This window comes from Stenella coeruleoalba (genome assembly GCF_951394435.1).
Source record: "Stenella coeruleoalba genome assembly, chromosome: X".
Lineage (NCBI taxonomy): Eukaryota > Metazoa > Chordata > Mammalia > Artiodactyla > Delphinidae > Stenella > Stenella coeruleoalba.
The window spans coordinates 68,747,564-68,763,147 of NC_137152.1; the positions used below are offsets into that span (position 1 = coordinate 68,747,564).

The 15,584-nt window shown below is 35.0% G+C and overlaps 1 protein-coding gene across 5 annotated transcripts in view; it reads left to right on the forward strand.

The window, feature by feature from the left end:
* DACH2 (dachshund family transcription factor 2) overlaps positions 1 to 15,584 on the forward strand; it is a 634,770-nt gene that overhangs the window by 238,563 nt on the left and 380,623 nt on the right. For all 5 annotated transcript variants that reach the window (XM_079910014.1, XM_079910011.1, XM_079910012.1 and 2 more), the window contains one exon: positions 3,683 to 3,795. In XM_079910014.1, coding sequence (XP_079766140.1) covers positions 3,683 to 3,795 — 113 coding nt within the window. The remainder of the gene's footprint in view (positions 1 to 3,682; positions 3,796 to 15,584) is intronic.

Consider the following 15,584-nt stretch of genomic DNA (forward strand, 5'->3'; position numbering starts at 1 on the left):
TTATGGGATGACCTGGACCCAGAGAAAATCATGATTCTTTGGTATAATTTCCTTCCAAACCACCTATAAATGTTACACCTAATGTTGATTTTATAAAGCTGATGATCTCAAAGATTTAGCTGAGCTTTTTAATAAGAGTTTTGCTATTTTGGCAGGTTGTTTGCCTTGTACCATAAAGTTTTGTTTATGATGCTCATGGGTGATATAACCACTGAGCCATTTGAGTGGGAACTTTAAAAAGGGCCTGTTTTATTTTACAGAGTACAAATAACCTTGTAATTAAACTGAAAACAAATAATTGCCAACAAGCAATTATCATTCATTTAAAGAGTAATTACATGGTTATCTGTGCCCTGTAAAATAAAGCATTACTGAAATCAGTAACACAATCAATATTTTAGCAGAAACAGGATGCTGCAATGATGAACCTTTCAACCTATGCTGATTAAATTGTCATCCAAATAACAGTTTTCTAGTTAAATCACCACATGTTTATTTGTCTTGATTAATATGTAAATATCTGCCTAATGCTAATAAAGCTCTTAAAGATAAGAAGTGTGGCAAGATCATCTATCAAGAATATTTCCCAACTTTCTACAGAGTCCTCCATAGTCTTTCATCATGTTGTCAGGCTTGTGTTCTTTGAAAAGAAATGCAAGAACTTTATTGCTAAGAATATCTTACTACTGAGGGTTATTTGGTCTAAAAGTAAGAATAAATCTACCTTGTATTAGTATGGAGCTCTATTGATTATAAAGCACCTTCACAAATTTTATTCTAATTAGTTTACCCTAGGGGCCCAAGTCTTCTTTCCAAGAGTATAAGCAAAAGCATCTGAATATGATTTTTCTCACTGATAAGTTTAAACAAGTTTGGAAGGATACATCACACAACCATACTCACTAAAGAGTTAATCATAAATTTTAAATAGCAGGTCAAACACACATCTCTATCACTAGACCTTAAGCTCTTCAAAGGCAGAAGCTGTTCTAGGTTCTCACAATATATCAATGAACAAACAGACCAAAACCCTTGCCCTTGTCAAGCTAACTTTTTAACCTTGTAACCCTGATACCTAGTTTCAATGCCAGATACACACTGAATGGGCACTTAGTGCATGTTTGTTTATTGGATGATTGAATAAGTGAAACTGTCATTACACATGAATAACTGCTGGAACCTTCAGCCCTTGAATGGGTCTTGAAGTTTGTAGGAACTTTCAGACATAAGACAGTATCTATCATCTACCCTTCTTTAACCTTGTAAATAGTCAGATTGGACTGGATCATATTTTGAAGCTCTTATAATTGCCGTAAAGTCCAAAGTTTAAAAGTGCTTACCTGATGATTAAATGATGGCTTTCTATTTATTTGGTCAATAATAGAGCAATCAAAGGAATATTTGGAAACTGTAGCCATGGCAAAATAATGTGTCCTATCATTACTCATTAACTGATTTTAATTAACCATTTACCAGCCCCTACTGTGTGCTAGACACCATGAGAATTGCTCAGGGTACAGTGACAAACAAAAACAGACATATGTGCTGCCTTCATGACCTTACATTTTAGTTGGGGAGGCTCACAATTAATCATACCAACATCATAAAATTATAAACTGAAAATAATGTTAGGATGGAGAATATGATCCTCTTGGCTTATAGCATTTGTAGTAAATACTACCAAGCCATTTGTGACATTAGCCATGAATTCCCCCATATAGATCTGATGGTGGGAAATTTGACCAAATTTTTCAAATCTTGGAATTTAAGGTAGAACCATCAGACTAAGAGGCCTGTAATCTAATGCCCCCCAAGCCTGAGTCAGCTTATTGGAAAAGAGCTACATCAAATTGTGAGATTGACCAATAAATTTGGAACAGAACTGTTTAAACCTTATAGCTTCCAAAGTATACTGTCAACAACTGTCTCAGGGAAGTAGAGTGAGCATCAGGCTGTTTTCTTCTGGAGACAGCCTGTCTGAAATTGATTATGAGCATAAAGACAGCACTGAAATTTTTATGCTGGAAAAGTACAAAGAGTTATCAGGTGGTCTTTAATAAAGTTAGTAGGCTTGAATTCTGACAAATAGAAAGATACAAAGAATCACTTGGAAAGTACAGACTTGGTGACGATTATTCAACAAAAAGTGCCTTTTTCTAATGACTGGATATAACCTGATGAATATTGTTCAGTGACCTTGGGATCCTTTAGGGCATTTGAAGTAAATTGGATATTTTTCTTATCAATATTCCTTCAAAGAGTTAGGAAACCATAAAACAGGGCAAGGACAAACAGGATAACAACGCTGAATTAAAGAAAATAAATTATAGCCCAAACTTGAGTAGAAAGAGGGAGAGGAGATTCAGTTTATAAAATTGAAACATTAAATGAGAAAAAAAGAATCTTTCATGCTAGATTGATATACAATATTGATGTACAATGAAAGAAAATAACATCAGCACAGTGTATGAAAAATGAACTGGGTAATAGTACCTCTGTATAAGGTTGCTAGAAGTCGTCTTCATTTGAAAGCAGAGTTTGTCTTACATTGATGGAGCACTTTGCTACTGCAATGTTGATAGAGTGAGGTTTAACTTAAATTTCTTTGTGAACAAAAAGTCATTTTTGGAAATGTTCTCTATCTGAACCTTATATATTTTTGCAGCTTGGGTTATTTAATATAGTATTTTGCAGTATTTTGTCAAAATCCCTCTGATTCAGCTTTGTAAACTGCATTTCTACTAAGAAGCAACAGCAGTATTTTAAGTAACATTAAGAAAGTAATATTTGAAATATACTGCATGACTTGAGAATGACTTGATCCTAATGTTCAGTGACTTATAAGTCTGTTCATGTAGTGACAGCTTCTAAATGATATATTTAGTACACTGACTGTATTAGAGTACAAGATGGAAGCCTGATACTGACTTTCTATTTCATTATTTTATGGATTAATATTTGCAACTGCAAACTGTTCACACCTGGGTGAAGAATGTGCAAATAGAATAGGTTAGGTTAATGTTTTAAGTTTAGCATCAACTCATCAGTTAAAAATACCAATCAATCTGTGAGACAAAACAGCCTAGATTGCAAAGGTGGCAGGTTTCCTTAGTACAGCCACTCCAAGAGAGTGTACTGCTGGTTATACAGCCTGGTTTAAATAATAGGTATGAAAAAAACCTGAGGGCAGGGGTTCTTTGTTCCTTGTGGGCTCCCAGCAGCTGTGGAAATGCTAGTAAACATCAGGTCTTATTCTACATATCAGCTTTTTACCCCTCACCTCTGGCATGCTGAACAGAGACTTAATCACTTCCTATTCTATACGATCCTAATTCTGTGAGCCCCTATCTCAGATCTCAGTTGCATGTATTAATACCAGGGATCAAGTGTACCTTTAAGAGCGGGGGTAACTTTGGGTTTCTCACAACAGGTAAGCTGTATTGCAAAGTGCTGGCTTGTAAATAGAATCTAAACTAGAAATTGATCTCTTATGGTTTTAATGCTTGCCATAGTTATTTTGGAAGTTTAGTATAAAGTATTGGTCCTTTAGTAATCAATGAAAATAGTCTTTAATATAAAAGTATATCATTCTTGGTAATTAAACAAGATTTAGGCGAATGTAGCAAGTGATGGTATTTCCAAAGAGCATATTTTAACCTGATCTTTGTCTGTTTTTCAACAGTTCAAGGCCTGGCAGGCCTCCTAAGCGTTCTTTGGGAGTGTTGCAGGACAATGCTCGCCTTCTGCCCCATTCAGTTCCAGGCCTCTTATCACCAGGACTTATCACTCCGACAGGTAATAAAATCCATCCGATGATCAGCCTTGTCTCTTCATACTGCCCAGCATTTGAAATGAACTCATATTGATCTAACTGCCTTGTCCTTCAGAGCTTTTCAAGCTCTACTAGAGGTTACATTATTGAATTTTTTTGATTATTCATGAAAACAGTTTTGTTATTCCAGTGACTCAAATCAAATGGACATGACTTAAAAATTAATTGTCATTTCCTTGTAAGAAATCTCTTTCAAGGCCTTATTGTGTATGTATGTATGTTTTTGTGTGCTGTGGGCAGAGATGGCAGGGGGTTGGGGGGACTGGCCAAACTAGCATTTTCTCAAAGCCTCCTATGGGATGTAGTATACCTGCTTGTTGATATGTCTCAATAATATTCCTTTTGTTTCCAAAAGTTCTGGGCATCTGTGTATCTTTTCCATGTTATTACTCTAGGATAAAATGTAGAAATAATATGCATCATCCCTGGTAGTACCTTATGATTAGAAAAGAAGAAAGTACAAGTAGTCATTGTCTTGAATAATGATTCAGTGTTTTTCATCGAACACTGTGATAAACAGTACTCCCCTAAAAATACCAGTCTCATAAATTTGCATTTTTGATTCTCTAAAACAAAGAACATAAAAGCACATAAAACACTCAAAAATAAGCTTGCAACTATACCTCAATTTAAAAAAAGGAATTGAAAAAAAATAAGCTTGCTATTTCTCTAACTGAACCTTTAAAAATCATTAAAGCTACTATGTGGTAGAAAATGTATTTAATGACAATATGATCTTTGTATCTTCAATGATACATAAAACTAAAAAAACCTAATGTGTTTTGGGTATTAGATCCTAGGTAATGCAAAATTATATGAGTAGTAGTCCTTGTCACAGTAGAATTAGGGAGAAGGTAATGTAAACTAATAATTTCAATTTAATTAAAGTATGATAGAGACTATAATACAAGTACATACAAGGTGCTATAATATCACAGAATGAGAGCAACTAAATCAATTTTTTAAGTTGGGTAATGCTCATAGAGATTTGAGTTATGTCTTATAGGCTGAGTGTTGGACAGATGGAGAATCAGAGGAAAAACATCCTCTGTAGACAGATATACACTGATGAGAAAGGGCCTGGTATGCTAGGGGGAATAGCAATTAAGTGGAAGAGACGGGAGCAGAGATTTAAGATGGGAGACTTATAGGTGATACAGTTAGAGTTAGAGTTAGAGTTAGAAAGAGTGGGAAAAACCAGCTTGGGAAGCTATCTTGTTTAACAGTTTTTTCCCTATGGACCAATGGTTTTCCAAAGGGTCTTTCAAGGACTTTCCTTACTGGCTGACATGGGATTGGGGAAGTACTTCTAGGTTCCCCACTTCTGCCTCAGAATTTTACATGTTCTATTTCATATAGGATTTTGTTCAAATAAAAAAAAAAGCTGCTGTAGGTAAAAGGAACCACTGATAAGTAATTGAGTAAATGCTTTAAAAACAATTGCAGTTGAAGGTAAGTAGCAATGAAGGGAGAAATACTGAGGACCTGAATTGAGGAGAATTCAAGAGTAGAAAAGAGATTCATAGTTGCTTCATAATTAGAATTAATGACACTTGGTAACTGATCAAAATAGAGAGTGAGAGGATGAAATCTAGGATGATTCATGTCTAGCCTAGGTTATAAGTTGGATGATTATGTCATTAGCTAAGATAGAGAATTTAGGAAGAGACTCAGGCTTTGGGGATTAGATAATGATTTTTTAGACTTTAAATATTTATAAACAAATTCTGATACAAGAAGAAAGCAGCCCTGCGCATATAAATGAATATAGAGGTCATAATAGTACCTGAAATATATTACCTTGGTGCTCAATAAATGATAATCTATTTATTGACTTCTAAAATACATTGACAGAGCCTAGAATCAGTACCATGTAAATAATCAGGTCTGTGTCCTGATGAAAGATGTATCCTGTGTAGATGGAAGAAAAAAAGGATTTTATAATTGCTTTGAGGCTAATGTACTCTTGAGTAAACTTCGGTACCTTATCTGTTGAGAAAAACCTATAATATATATTAAGTTTCTATTAGTACCAGACATGGGTGCTAAGTGTTTTATATACACTTCATTTAATCTTATAGTAACCTTATGAATATTGTCTTCATTTTTCAAGTAAACAATGTATGGCTCAGTGAGTTTAAATTAATTGCTTGAGGTTACAGAGCAACTGAGTGGCAGAACTGGGTTTCAGACCAGGTCTTTTAAAGTCCAGGGCCTATACTTTTTCCTCATCATCATGATGTCTTATAGTAAATGTTAAAATCCAGTTTGAGGTTTTCATCCCCTCCTAATTTACTTGGCATGTATGCTTCAATTCCTACAAGATAACGGAGCCTCCTTCCTTGGATTAGAGCCTTGGCCTTCCGTCTTACAACTTGGATTTACCACAATGAGAATTATTGGAACAAAAAAAGACTCCTCAATTCATAACCCTTTGCTTGTGCCTAGAATGAGATGATAGAGATAGATAAAGGATTGAGTAGGGAAAGGCATGAATACTTCAGTCTAAATAGCAAACAGTAGAAAAATCATTAAACGGGAAGGAAGAGGAATCTGCACAGCTCTATAGTAATTTCTCTTCTTAGAATACATTAATTTATTTTACATGCTCAAGGATATCCTACTCACTTACAGTCATCTAAGAAGAAAAATGCTCTGTAAGCCAAGTAGAAATAATTCTGGGATTATGCATTATTTTGCATTAGACACACTTCTTCACTCCTCCATTAGTAAAGATAATTGAGATAGAATCAATTCTCAATTTAGCTATCAGTAAGTTTCATATTTGGCATTACACTTATTATCCATTAAAAACTTAACTTTCATTAATTTTACTTAAATATACTTTTGAAAAATTCAGTTGATGTTTTTAATATGATCTGTTATGGGTTGAGAATTATCCTATTTTTTCCAAATGATTGTTAAAATGCTTTACAGTATTTTCCTGTTTCAGGTCCTTATGTCTCAACATTTTTTTGTAAAGAAAGAGATAATATTTTACAGCTCTGTATAATTTTACATACAACTGTCAAATTAATTATTGATAAGAGTCTGCTGTTATCTTCTGTTTCAATGTCATATGTCTGGAGAAGCCTCTTTGAACCCTACTGAGTTTGCCTAAGTAAATGAAACTTGTTCTCCATTTGTTTATATTATTTCTTTGCATTTGCAATTTTAAAATGGGGTCTAAGGGTAACAAAATGCAATGATCATGACATCACTTTTTAAATATAGTGATGTTTTTGTATATTATTTTTGCCTTTAAATTGTTATTTTTCCCCCAACAGTTGCAAGCAAAAAAATGAAAGTAAAAAGGTTTAGAAATGGTTAAGTCATTTGAGAAGAGCGCTCTATTTATTCATATAGCTTGACATGTAAATTCTTAAAAATGCAGAATAATATCAGGTATGCCATATTGTTTTATCTGCTTAGCATAAAGGTATTTCAAATTTTCTACTTTATGTGATTTTATTTCCTTTTTTGATGTGTATCATTTTTCCATTTCAAAGATGTTTATTTTCCTCTTTGTTATATTTCCTCTGTATAATGGAAACTGATTCATTCAAACTCCACTAATTCAGATCTTGAGATAATTCAGAGAGTGGCTATGCTAAAGTCTCTGGTATTAATAAACGTATCTCATTTAGCAAATGAAAAGTATAAATAAAAATGTGTGTGTGTGTGTGTGTGTGTGTGTGTGTGCATTGGTGTAGGGTCATTAAAATACTTGGGAAATTTAAATGTACTTAGGTATCTAAAAATTACTCCAAAAATTAATTTCTATACATATAATCAACATACTAATTACTGATGATAATTCTTTTTTCACTAAGATAGGACCCACAGGTGCTATTCTTGACAATATTGTCTGATATCGATTTAGAGATTATATCTATGTAACTACAGACCAAGAGATATAGTATGTATGTATCTATCATCAATTAATATCTGTCTATAGATAAAAATGTATATGAATTCATGATTTTCATTTAACATGTTTCTTTTTTAAATTGGAGTATAATTGCTTTACAATGTTTTGTTAGTTTCTGCTGTACAATGAAGTGAATCAGCTATATGTATACCTATATCCCCTCCTTCTTGGACCTCCCTCCCACACCCCCCCATCCCACCCATCTAGGTAGTGACAGAGCACCGAGCTGAGCTTCCTGTGCTTTATAGCATGTTCCCACTAGCTATCTATTTTACGCATAGCAGTGTATATATGTCAATCCTAATCTCCCAATTCACCCCACCCTCCCATTCCCCTCCTGTGTCCACATACCCATTCTCTATGTCTACGTCTCTATGCCCATCCTGCAATAGGTTCCTCTGTACCATTTTTCTAGATTCCACATATATGCATTAATATATGATATTTGTTTTGCTCTTTCTGACTTACTTCACTCTGTACGACAGACTCTAGCTCCATCAACGTCTCTACAAATAACCCAATTTCGTTCCTTTTTATGGCTGAGTAATATTCCGTTGTATATATATACCACATCTTCTTTATCCATTCATCTGTTGTTGAACATTTAGATTGTTTCCATGTCCTGGCTATGTAAATAGTGCTGCAATGAACCTTGGGGTACATGTGCCCTTTTGAATTATGGTTTTCTCAGGGAATATGCCTAGTAGTGGGATTGCTGGGTCATATAGTAGTTCTATTTTTAGTTTTTTAAGGGACCTGCATACTGTTCTCCACAGTGGCTGTATCAATTTACATTCCCACCAACAGTGCAAGAGGATTCCCTTTTCTCTACACCATCTCCAGAATTTATTGTTTGTAGATTTTTTGATGCTGGTCATTCTGACCGGTGTGAGGTAATACCACATTGTAGTTTTGATTTGTATTTCTCTAATAATTAATGATGTTGAACATCTTTTCATGTGCTTCTTGTCCATATGTATGTCTTCTCTGGTGAAATGTCTATTTAGGTCTTCTGCCCATTTTTTAATTGGATTGTTTGGGTTTTTCTAATATTGAGCTCCATGATCTGTTGTATATTTTGGAGATTAATCCTTTGTTGCTTCTTTTGCAAATATTTTCTCCCATTCTGAGGGTTGTCTTTTCATTAACATATGTTTCTTGAACATCTGTTCTGCACCAAACAATATGAGAAAACATTACAACACATTGAAATAAAATTCATTTTTTTTTTTTTTTTTTTGTGGTACGCGGGCCTCTCACTGTTGTGGCCTCTCCCATTGCGGAGCACGGGCTCCGGACGCGCAGGCTCAGCGGCCACGGCTCACAGGCCTAGCCGCTCCATGGCATGTGGGATCTTCCTGGACCGGGGCACGAACCCGTGTCCCCTGCATTGGCAGGCGGACTCTCAACCACTGCACCACCAGGGAAGCCCTAAAATTCATTTTGTGAGTCATATTTTTCTCAAATTCCATCAGCCTTTTATTGAGTTACTAAAAAATGATGAAATTTAATTTTTTTTGCCTTCATATATTGCACTGCTGATATTCTTATCTCATGTTTCTGTCTCTGTTTCTATTGTACAATCTGTGTGTCTTAATTCCCTGATAGGTCATTAATACAAAATAATCCTATTACCTAGTATTTTCTGTAAAATATTTTGGGTTATAGAGGGAAAAAGAGGAAGGACTTTTATCCCCATCTTTCTCTGCAGATCTGGAGAAGTGCTGATATCCCTGGATAACATTCAAAGCATGGATTAGTCATGTGTGCCTTTGAATTTCCCAAAATATGATTACCCCCCTTTCCTCAGTTTATGAGCTATTTCAAACAGACAGACATGGAATTTGGCCTCAGAGAGATTTAAACTGACAACTTACAAGGAAGTAATAAAGTGCTTCAAATGAAATTCCTGTAGTGTTCACTCTTTAAAAGCTAGCAGATTCTTCATCTGTTTGTTTTTTTTTTTCTTCAAGTTCTATTGTGACAAAATATTTTTAGGAATTTCAGCTGCCATCCAACTCCTTGGGAAACTGAGCCTGTGAATATCCAATTCTGTAATAGTAGCTACAACAATCAACTCAGGATTGGCAGAGCCATAAGTAGAATCCTGCCAGGTCTTTGCAGTGAGATGTTAGCTTCATGATATGGTATAATGCCAGTTAGCCTGATAGCATGATTGGAATCAGCACCCTTCCCTTTTCAAGATGCATTTCATATTCTTACTCAGTTGGCTTGGATGCTAAGAAGTGGTCATAAGGAGGACAGAGTGGTCCTAGGCCTTTCTTCTGTGAGTGTAAGACAGGAGAGATCTATCTAGAAAGAACCAAACCAACCTTTTTAACGGTCAACTTAAGACATTTCTGTTTCTGTGACTATCTTTGACTTTTTCAATGAGTAATATTATAAAGCATGCTTCATGTCACACAAATGGTAACTGCTTTCATGTCATTGCATTTTCTTTATTTTTTGTGTGTCCAGGAAGAACCATTGGCCTAATAGGAGCCAGAGTTGAATGACTAAATTTTCTAATATAGAGTTTAGACTAACATACAATTTCGGTATCTCCACTAAACAAAAAGATTAACTACATCAGTTTAATAACAGGAACTTCATTCATTATATTAGCTAAATCTGGGTTTCCAAAACACTGATTTATATTTAAATATTTGTCAGTGCTTTTTTTCTATATATATTATAATTATCCTAACCTAAAAATGTCTCCACCCAATGTTTTTAGATGCCTGTGAATCATTTTTGTATTATATTGATGGCTCATAGAGCAAAAGCCATTGCTTATTTCCAATGTAGATGGAGGAGAAAACTTGGAATTTAAGCAAACCTTACAGGATGATGATGGTGATGATGATGATGATAAGCTTTATAGTGCTTTATTAAGCACTCCCAAATCTTTAATGTGTGTCTATGTGTATGTAGGTAGCTAAACTTTAAGTTTTAAAAAAGAACACTTTTCAAGGTCCATCCATGTTGTCATGAATGATGGGATTTTATTCTTTTTTATGGCTGAGTAGTATTCCATTTTATATGTATACCACTTCTTCATTATGCATTCATCTATTGATGGGAACATAGGTTTATTCCATATCTTGGCTATTGTAAATAATGCTGCAATGAATATAGGGGAATAAATATCTTTTCAAAATAGTGGTTTTGTTTTCTTTGGATAAATCTCCAGTAGTGGAATTGCTGGATCATATGGTAGTTCTATTTTTAATTTTTTGAGGAACCTTCATACTATTTTCCATAATGGCTACACCAATTACATTCACACCAACAACGCAAAGGGGTTTGCTATTCTCCACATCCTTGCCAATACTCGTTTTCTGTTGTCTTTTTCATAATATCCATCCTGATAGGTGTGAGGTGATACCTCATTGTGATTTTGATTTGAGTTTCCCTGATGAATAGTGGTGTTGAGCATTTTTTCATGTGCTTGTTGGCAGCTGTATGTCTTCCTTGGAAAAATGTCTACTCAGATTTAATCAGGTTGTTTGTTCTTTTGATGTTGAATTGTATGAATTTTTTGTATATTTTTGGATATGAACTCCTTATCAGATACATCCTTTGAAAATATGTTCTCCCGTTCAGTAGGTGACATTTACGTTCTGTTGATAGTTCCCATCACTGTACAAAAGCTTTTTACTTCGATGTAGTCCCATGTATTTATTTTGCTTTTGTTTCCCTTGCCCGAGGAGATGTATCAAAAAAATATTATCAAAACCGATGTCAAAGAGTTTATTGCCTGTGTTTTCTTCTAGGAGTTTTATAGTTTCAGGTCCTACATTTAAGTCTTCAATCCATTTTGAATTTATATTTGTGGTGTGAGATAGTAATCCAGTTTAATTCCTTTGCAAGTAACTGTTACGTTTCCCACACTATTTACTGAAGAGGTTGTCTTTTCACCATTGTATGTTCTTACATTCTCTGTTGTAGATTAATTGATCATAAGTGTGTGGGTTTATTTCTGGGCTCTCTATTCTGTACCACTGATCTACGTTTCTGTATTTGTGCCAGTACCATACAGATAGGATTACTATAGTTTCGTAGTATAGTTTGAAATGAGGAGTGTGACATCTCCAGTTTTGTACTTTTTTTCCTTAATATTGGTTTAGCTATTTGGGGTCATTTGTGTTTCCATACAAAGTTTAGAATTTGTAATCCAAACGAGGAATTATTTATTACACTTCTATGAAAAATGCCATTCGTATTTTGAAAGGGATTGCATTGAATCTGTAGATTGCCTTGGGTAGTATGGTTGTTTTAACAATATTAATTCTTCCAGTCCATGAACATGGTATATTTTCCATCTGTTTGTGTCATCTTCAGTCTTGTTCATCAGTGTCTTATAGCTTCTTTGAACAGGTCTTTTCCTACTTAGATTTATTCCTTGGCATTTTATACTTTTTAATGCGATTGTAAATGGGACTGTTTTCTTAATTTCTCTTTCTGATAGTTCATTGTTAGTGTCTAGAAATGCAACAGATTTCTATATATTAATTTTATATCCTGCAATTTTACTGAATTCACTGATGAGTTCTAGTATTTTGGTGGTATCTTTAGGATTTTCTATATGTATTATAATGCCATCTGCATAGTAACAGTGACAGTTTTATTTCTTCCATTCCAATTTGGATTCCTTATATTTCTTTTTCTTGTCTGGTTGCAGTGGCTAGGACTTCCAAAACTATGTTGCATAAAATTGGTGAGAGTGGGCATCCTTGTCTTGTTCCTGATTTTAGAGGATATACTTTCAGTTTTTCAATGTTGAGTATGATGTTAGCTGTGGGCTTGTCATATAAGGCCTTTATTAGGTCAAGGTTTGTTGCCTCTATGCCCATTTTGTGGAGAGTTCTTATAGTAAATGGATGTTGACTTTTTAAAAAAATATTTCATTGAAGTTTAGGTGATTTATGTTTTCTGTATTTTTACTGTAGACCTAAGTGATTCAGTTATATATATACATATGTATATATATATATATATATATATACATATGTATATATATATATATAATTTATTTTTCATATTCGTTTCCAGGATGGTTTATCACAGTATATTAAATATAGTTCCCTGTGCTATAAAGTAGGACCTTGCTGTTTGTTTTTCTTTTTTTAACATCTTTATTGGGGTATAATTCCTTTACAATGGTGTGTTAGTTTCTGCTTTATAACAAAGTGAATCAGCTATAAATATACATATATCCCCATATCGCCCCCCTCTTGCATCTCCCTCCCACCCTCCATAACTCACCCCTCTAGATGGTCACGAAGCACTGAGCTGATCTCCCTGTGCTATGCGGCTGCTTCCCACTACCTATCTATTTTATATTTGGAGGTATATATAAATACATGTCACACTCTCACTTCTTCCCAGCTTACCATTCCACCTCCCCATGTCCTCAAGTCCATTCTCTACATCTGCATCTTTATTCCTGTCCTGCCCCTAGGTTCTTCAGAACCATTTTTGTTTCAGATTCCATATATAATGTTAGCATATGGTATTTGTTTTTCTCTTTCTGACTTACTTCACCCTATATGACAGACTCTAGGTCCATCCACCTCACTACAAATAAGTCAATATCATTTCTTTTTATGGCTGAATAATATTACATTGTATACATGTGCCACATCTTCTTTATCCATTCATCTGTTAATGGACACTTAGGTTGCTTCCATGTGCTGGCTATTGTAAATAGAGCTGCAATGAACATTGTGGTACATGACACGTTTTGAATTATGGTTTTCTCAGGGTATATGCCCAGTAGTGGGATTGCTGGGTTGTATGGTAGTTCTAGTTTTAGTTTTTTAAGGACCTTTCATACTGTTCTCCATAGTGACTGTATCAATGTACATTCCCACCAAAAGTGTATGAGGGTTCCCTTCTCTCCACACCCTCTCCAACATTTATTGTTTGTAGATATTTTGATGATGGCCATTCTGACAACTGTGAGATGATATTGCATTGTAGTTTTGATTTGCATTTCCCTAATGATTAATGATGTTGAACATTCTTTCATGAGTTTGTTGGCAATCTGTATATCTTCTTTGGAGAAATGTCTATTTATGTCTTCTGTCCATTTTTGGACTGCATTGTTTGTTTATTTTATATTGAGCTGCATGAGCTGCTTGTAAATTTTGGAGATTAATCCTTTGTCAGTTGCTTCATTTGCAAATATTTTCACCCATTCAGAGGGTTGTCTTTTCACCTTGTTTATGGTTTCCTTTGCTGTGCAAAACCTTTTAAGTTTCATTAGATCCCATTTGTTTATTTCTGTTTTTATTTCCATTTCTCTAGGAGGTGGGCCAAAAAAGGATCTTGCTGTGTTTTATGTCAGAGTGTTCTGCCTATGTTTTCTTCTAAGAGTTTGATAGTGTCTGGCCTTACATTTAGGTCTTTAATCCATTTTTATTTATTTTTTATTTTTATTTTTTTTGCGGTATGCGGGCCTCTCACTGTTGTGGCCTCTCCCGTTGCGGAGCACAGGCTCCAGACGCGCAGGCTCAGTGGCCATGGCTCACTGGCCCAGCCGCTCCGCGGCATGTGGGATCCTCCCAGACCGGGGCACGAACCCGTGTCCCCTGCATCGGCAGGCGGACCCCCAACCACTGCGCCACCAGGGAAGCCCTGAGTTTATTTTTATGTATGGTGTTAGGGAGTGTTCTAATTTTATTCTTTTACATGTAGCTCTCCAGGTTTCCCAGCAGCAATTATTGAAGATGCTGTCTTTTCTCCATTGTATATTCTTGTCTCCTTTATCAAAGATAGGGTGACCATATGTGTGTGGGTTTATCTCTGGGTTTTCTATTCTGTTCCATTGATCTATATTTCTGTTTTTGTGCCAGTACCATACTGTCTTGATTACTGTAGCTTTGTAGTATAGTCTGAGGTCCAGGAGCCTGATTCCTCCAGCTCCGTTTTTCTTTCTCAAGATTGCTGTGGCTCTTTGGGGTCTTTTGTGTTTCCATACAAATTGTGAATTTTTTTGTTCTAGTTCTGTGAAAAATGCCAGTGGTAGTTTGATAGGGATTGCGTTGAATCTGTAGATTGCTTTGAGTAGTATAGTTATTTTCACAATGTTGATTCTTCCAATCCAAGTACATGTTATATCGCTCCATCTATTTGTATCATCTTTAATTTCTTTCTTCAGTGTCTTATAATTTTCTGTATACAGGTCTTTTTTCTCCCGTGGTAGGTTTATCCTAGGTATTTTATTCTTTTTGTTGCAATGGTAAATGGGAGTGTTTTCTTAATTTCACTTTCAGATTTTTCATCATTAGTGTACAAGAATGCAAGAGATTTCTGTTCATTAATTTTGTATCCTGCTACTTTACCAAATGCATTGATTAGCTCTAGGAGTTTTCTGGTAGCATCTTTAGGGTTCTCTATGTATACTATCATGTCATCGGCAAACAGTGACAGTTTAATTCTTTTCCGTTTTGGATTCCTTTTATTTCTTTTTCTTCTCTGAATGCTGTGGTAAAACTTCCAAAACTATGTTGAATAATAATGGTTAGAGTGGATACCCTTGTCTTCTTCCTGATCTTAGAGGAAGTGGTTTCAGTTTTTCACCATTGAGAACATTGTTGGCTGTGGGTTTTTCATATATGGCCTTTATTATGTTGAGGTAAGTTCCCTCTATGCCTACTTTCTGGAGCGTTTTTATCACACATGGGTGTTGAATTTTGTCAAAAGCTTTCTCTGCATCTCTTGAGATGATCATATGGTTTTTCTCCTTCAATTTGTTAATATGGTGTATCACAGTGATTGATTTGCATATATTGAAGAATCCTTGCATTCCTGGGA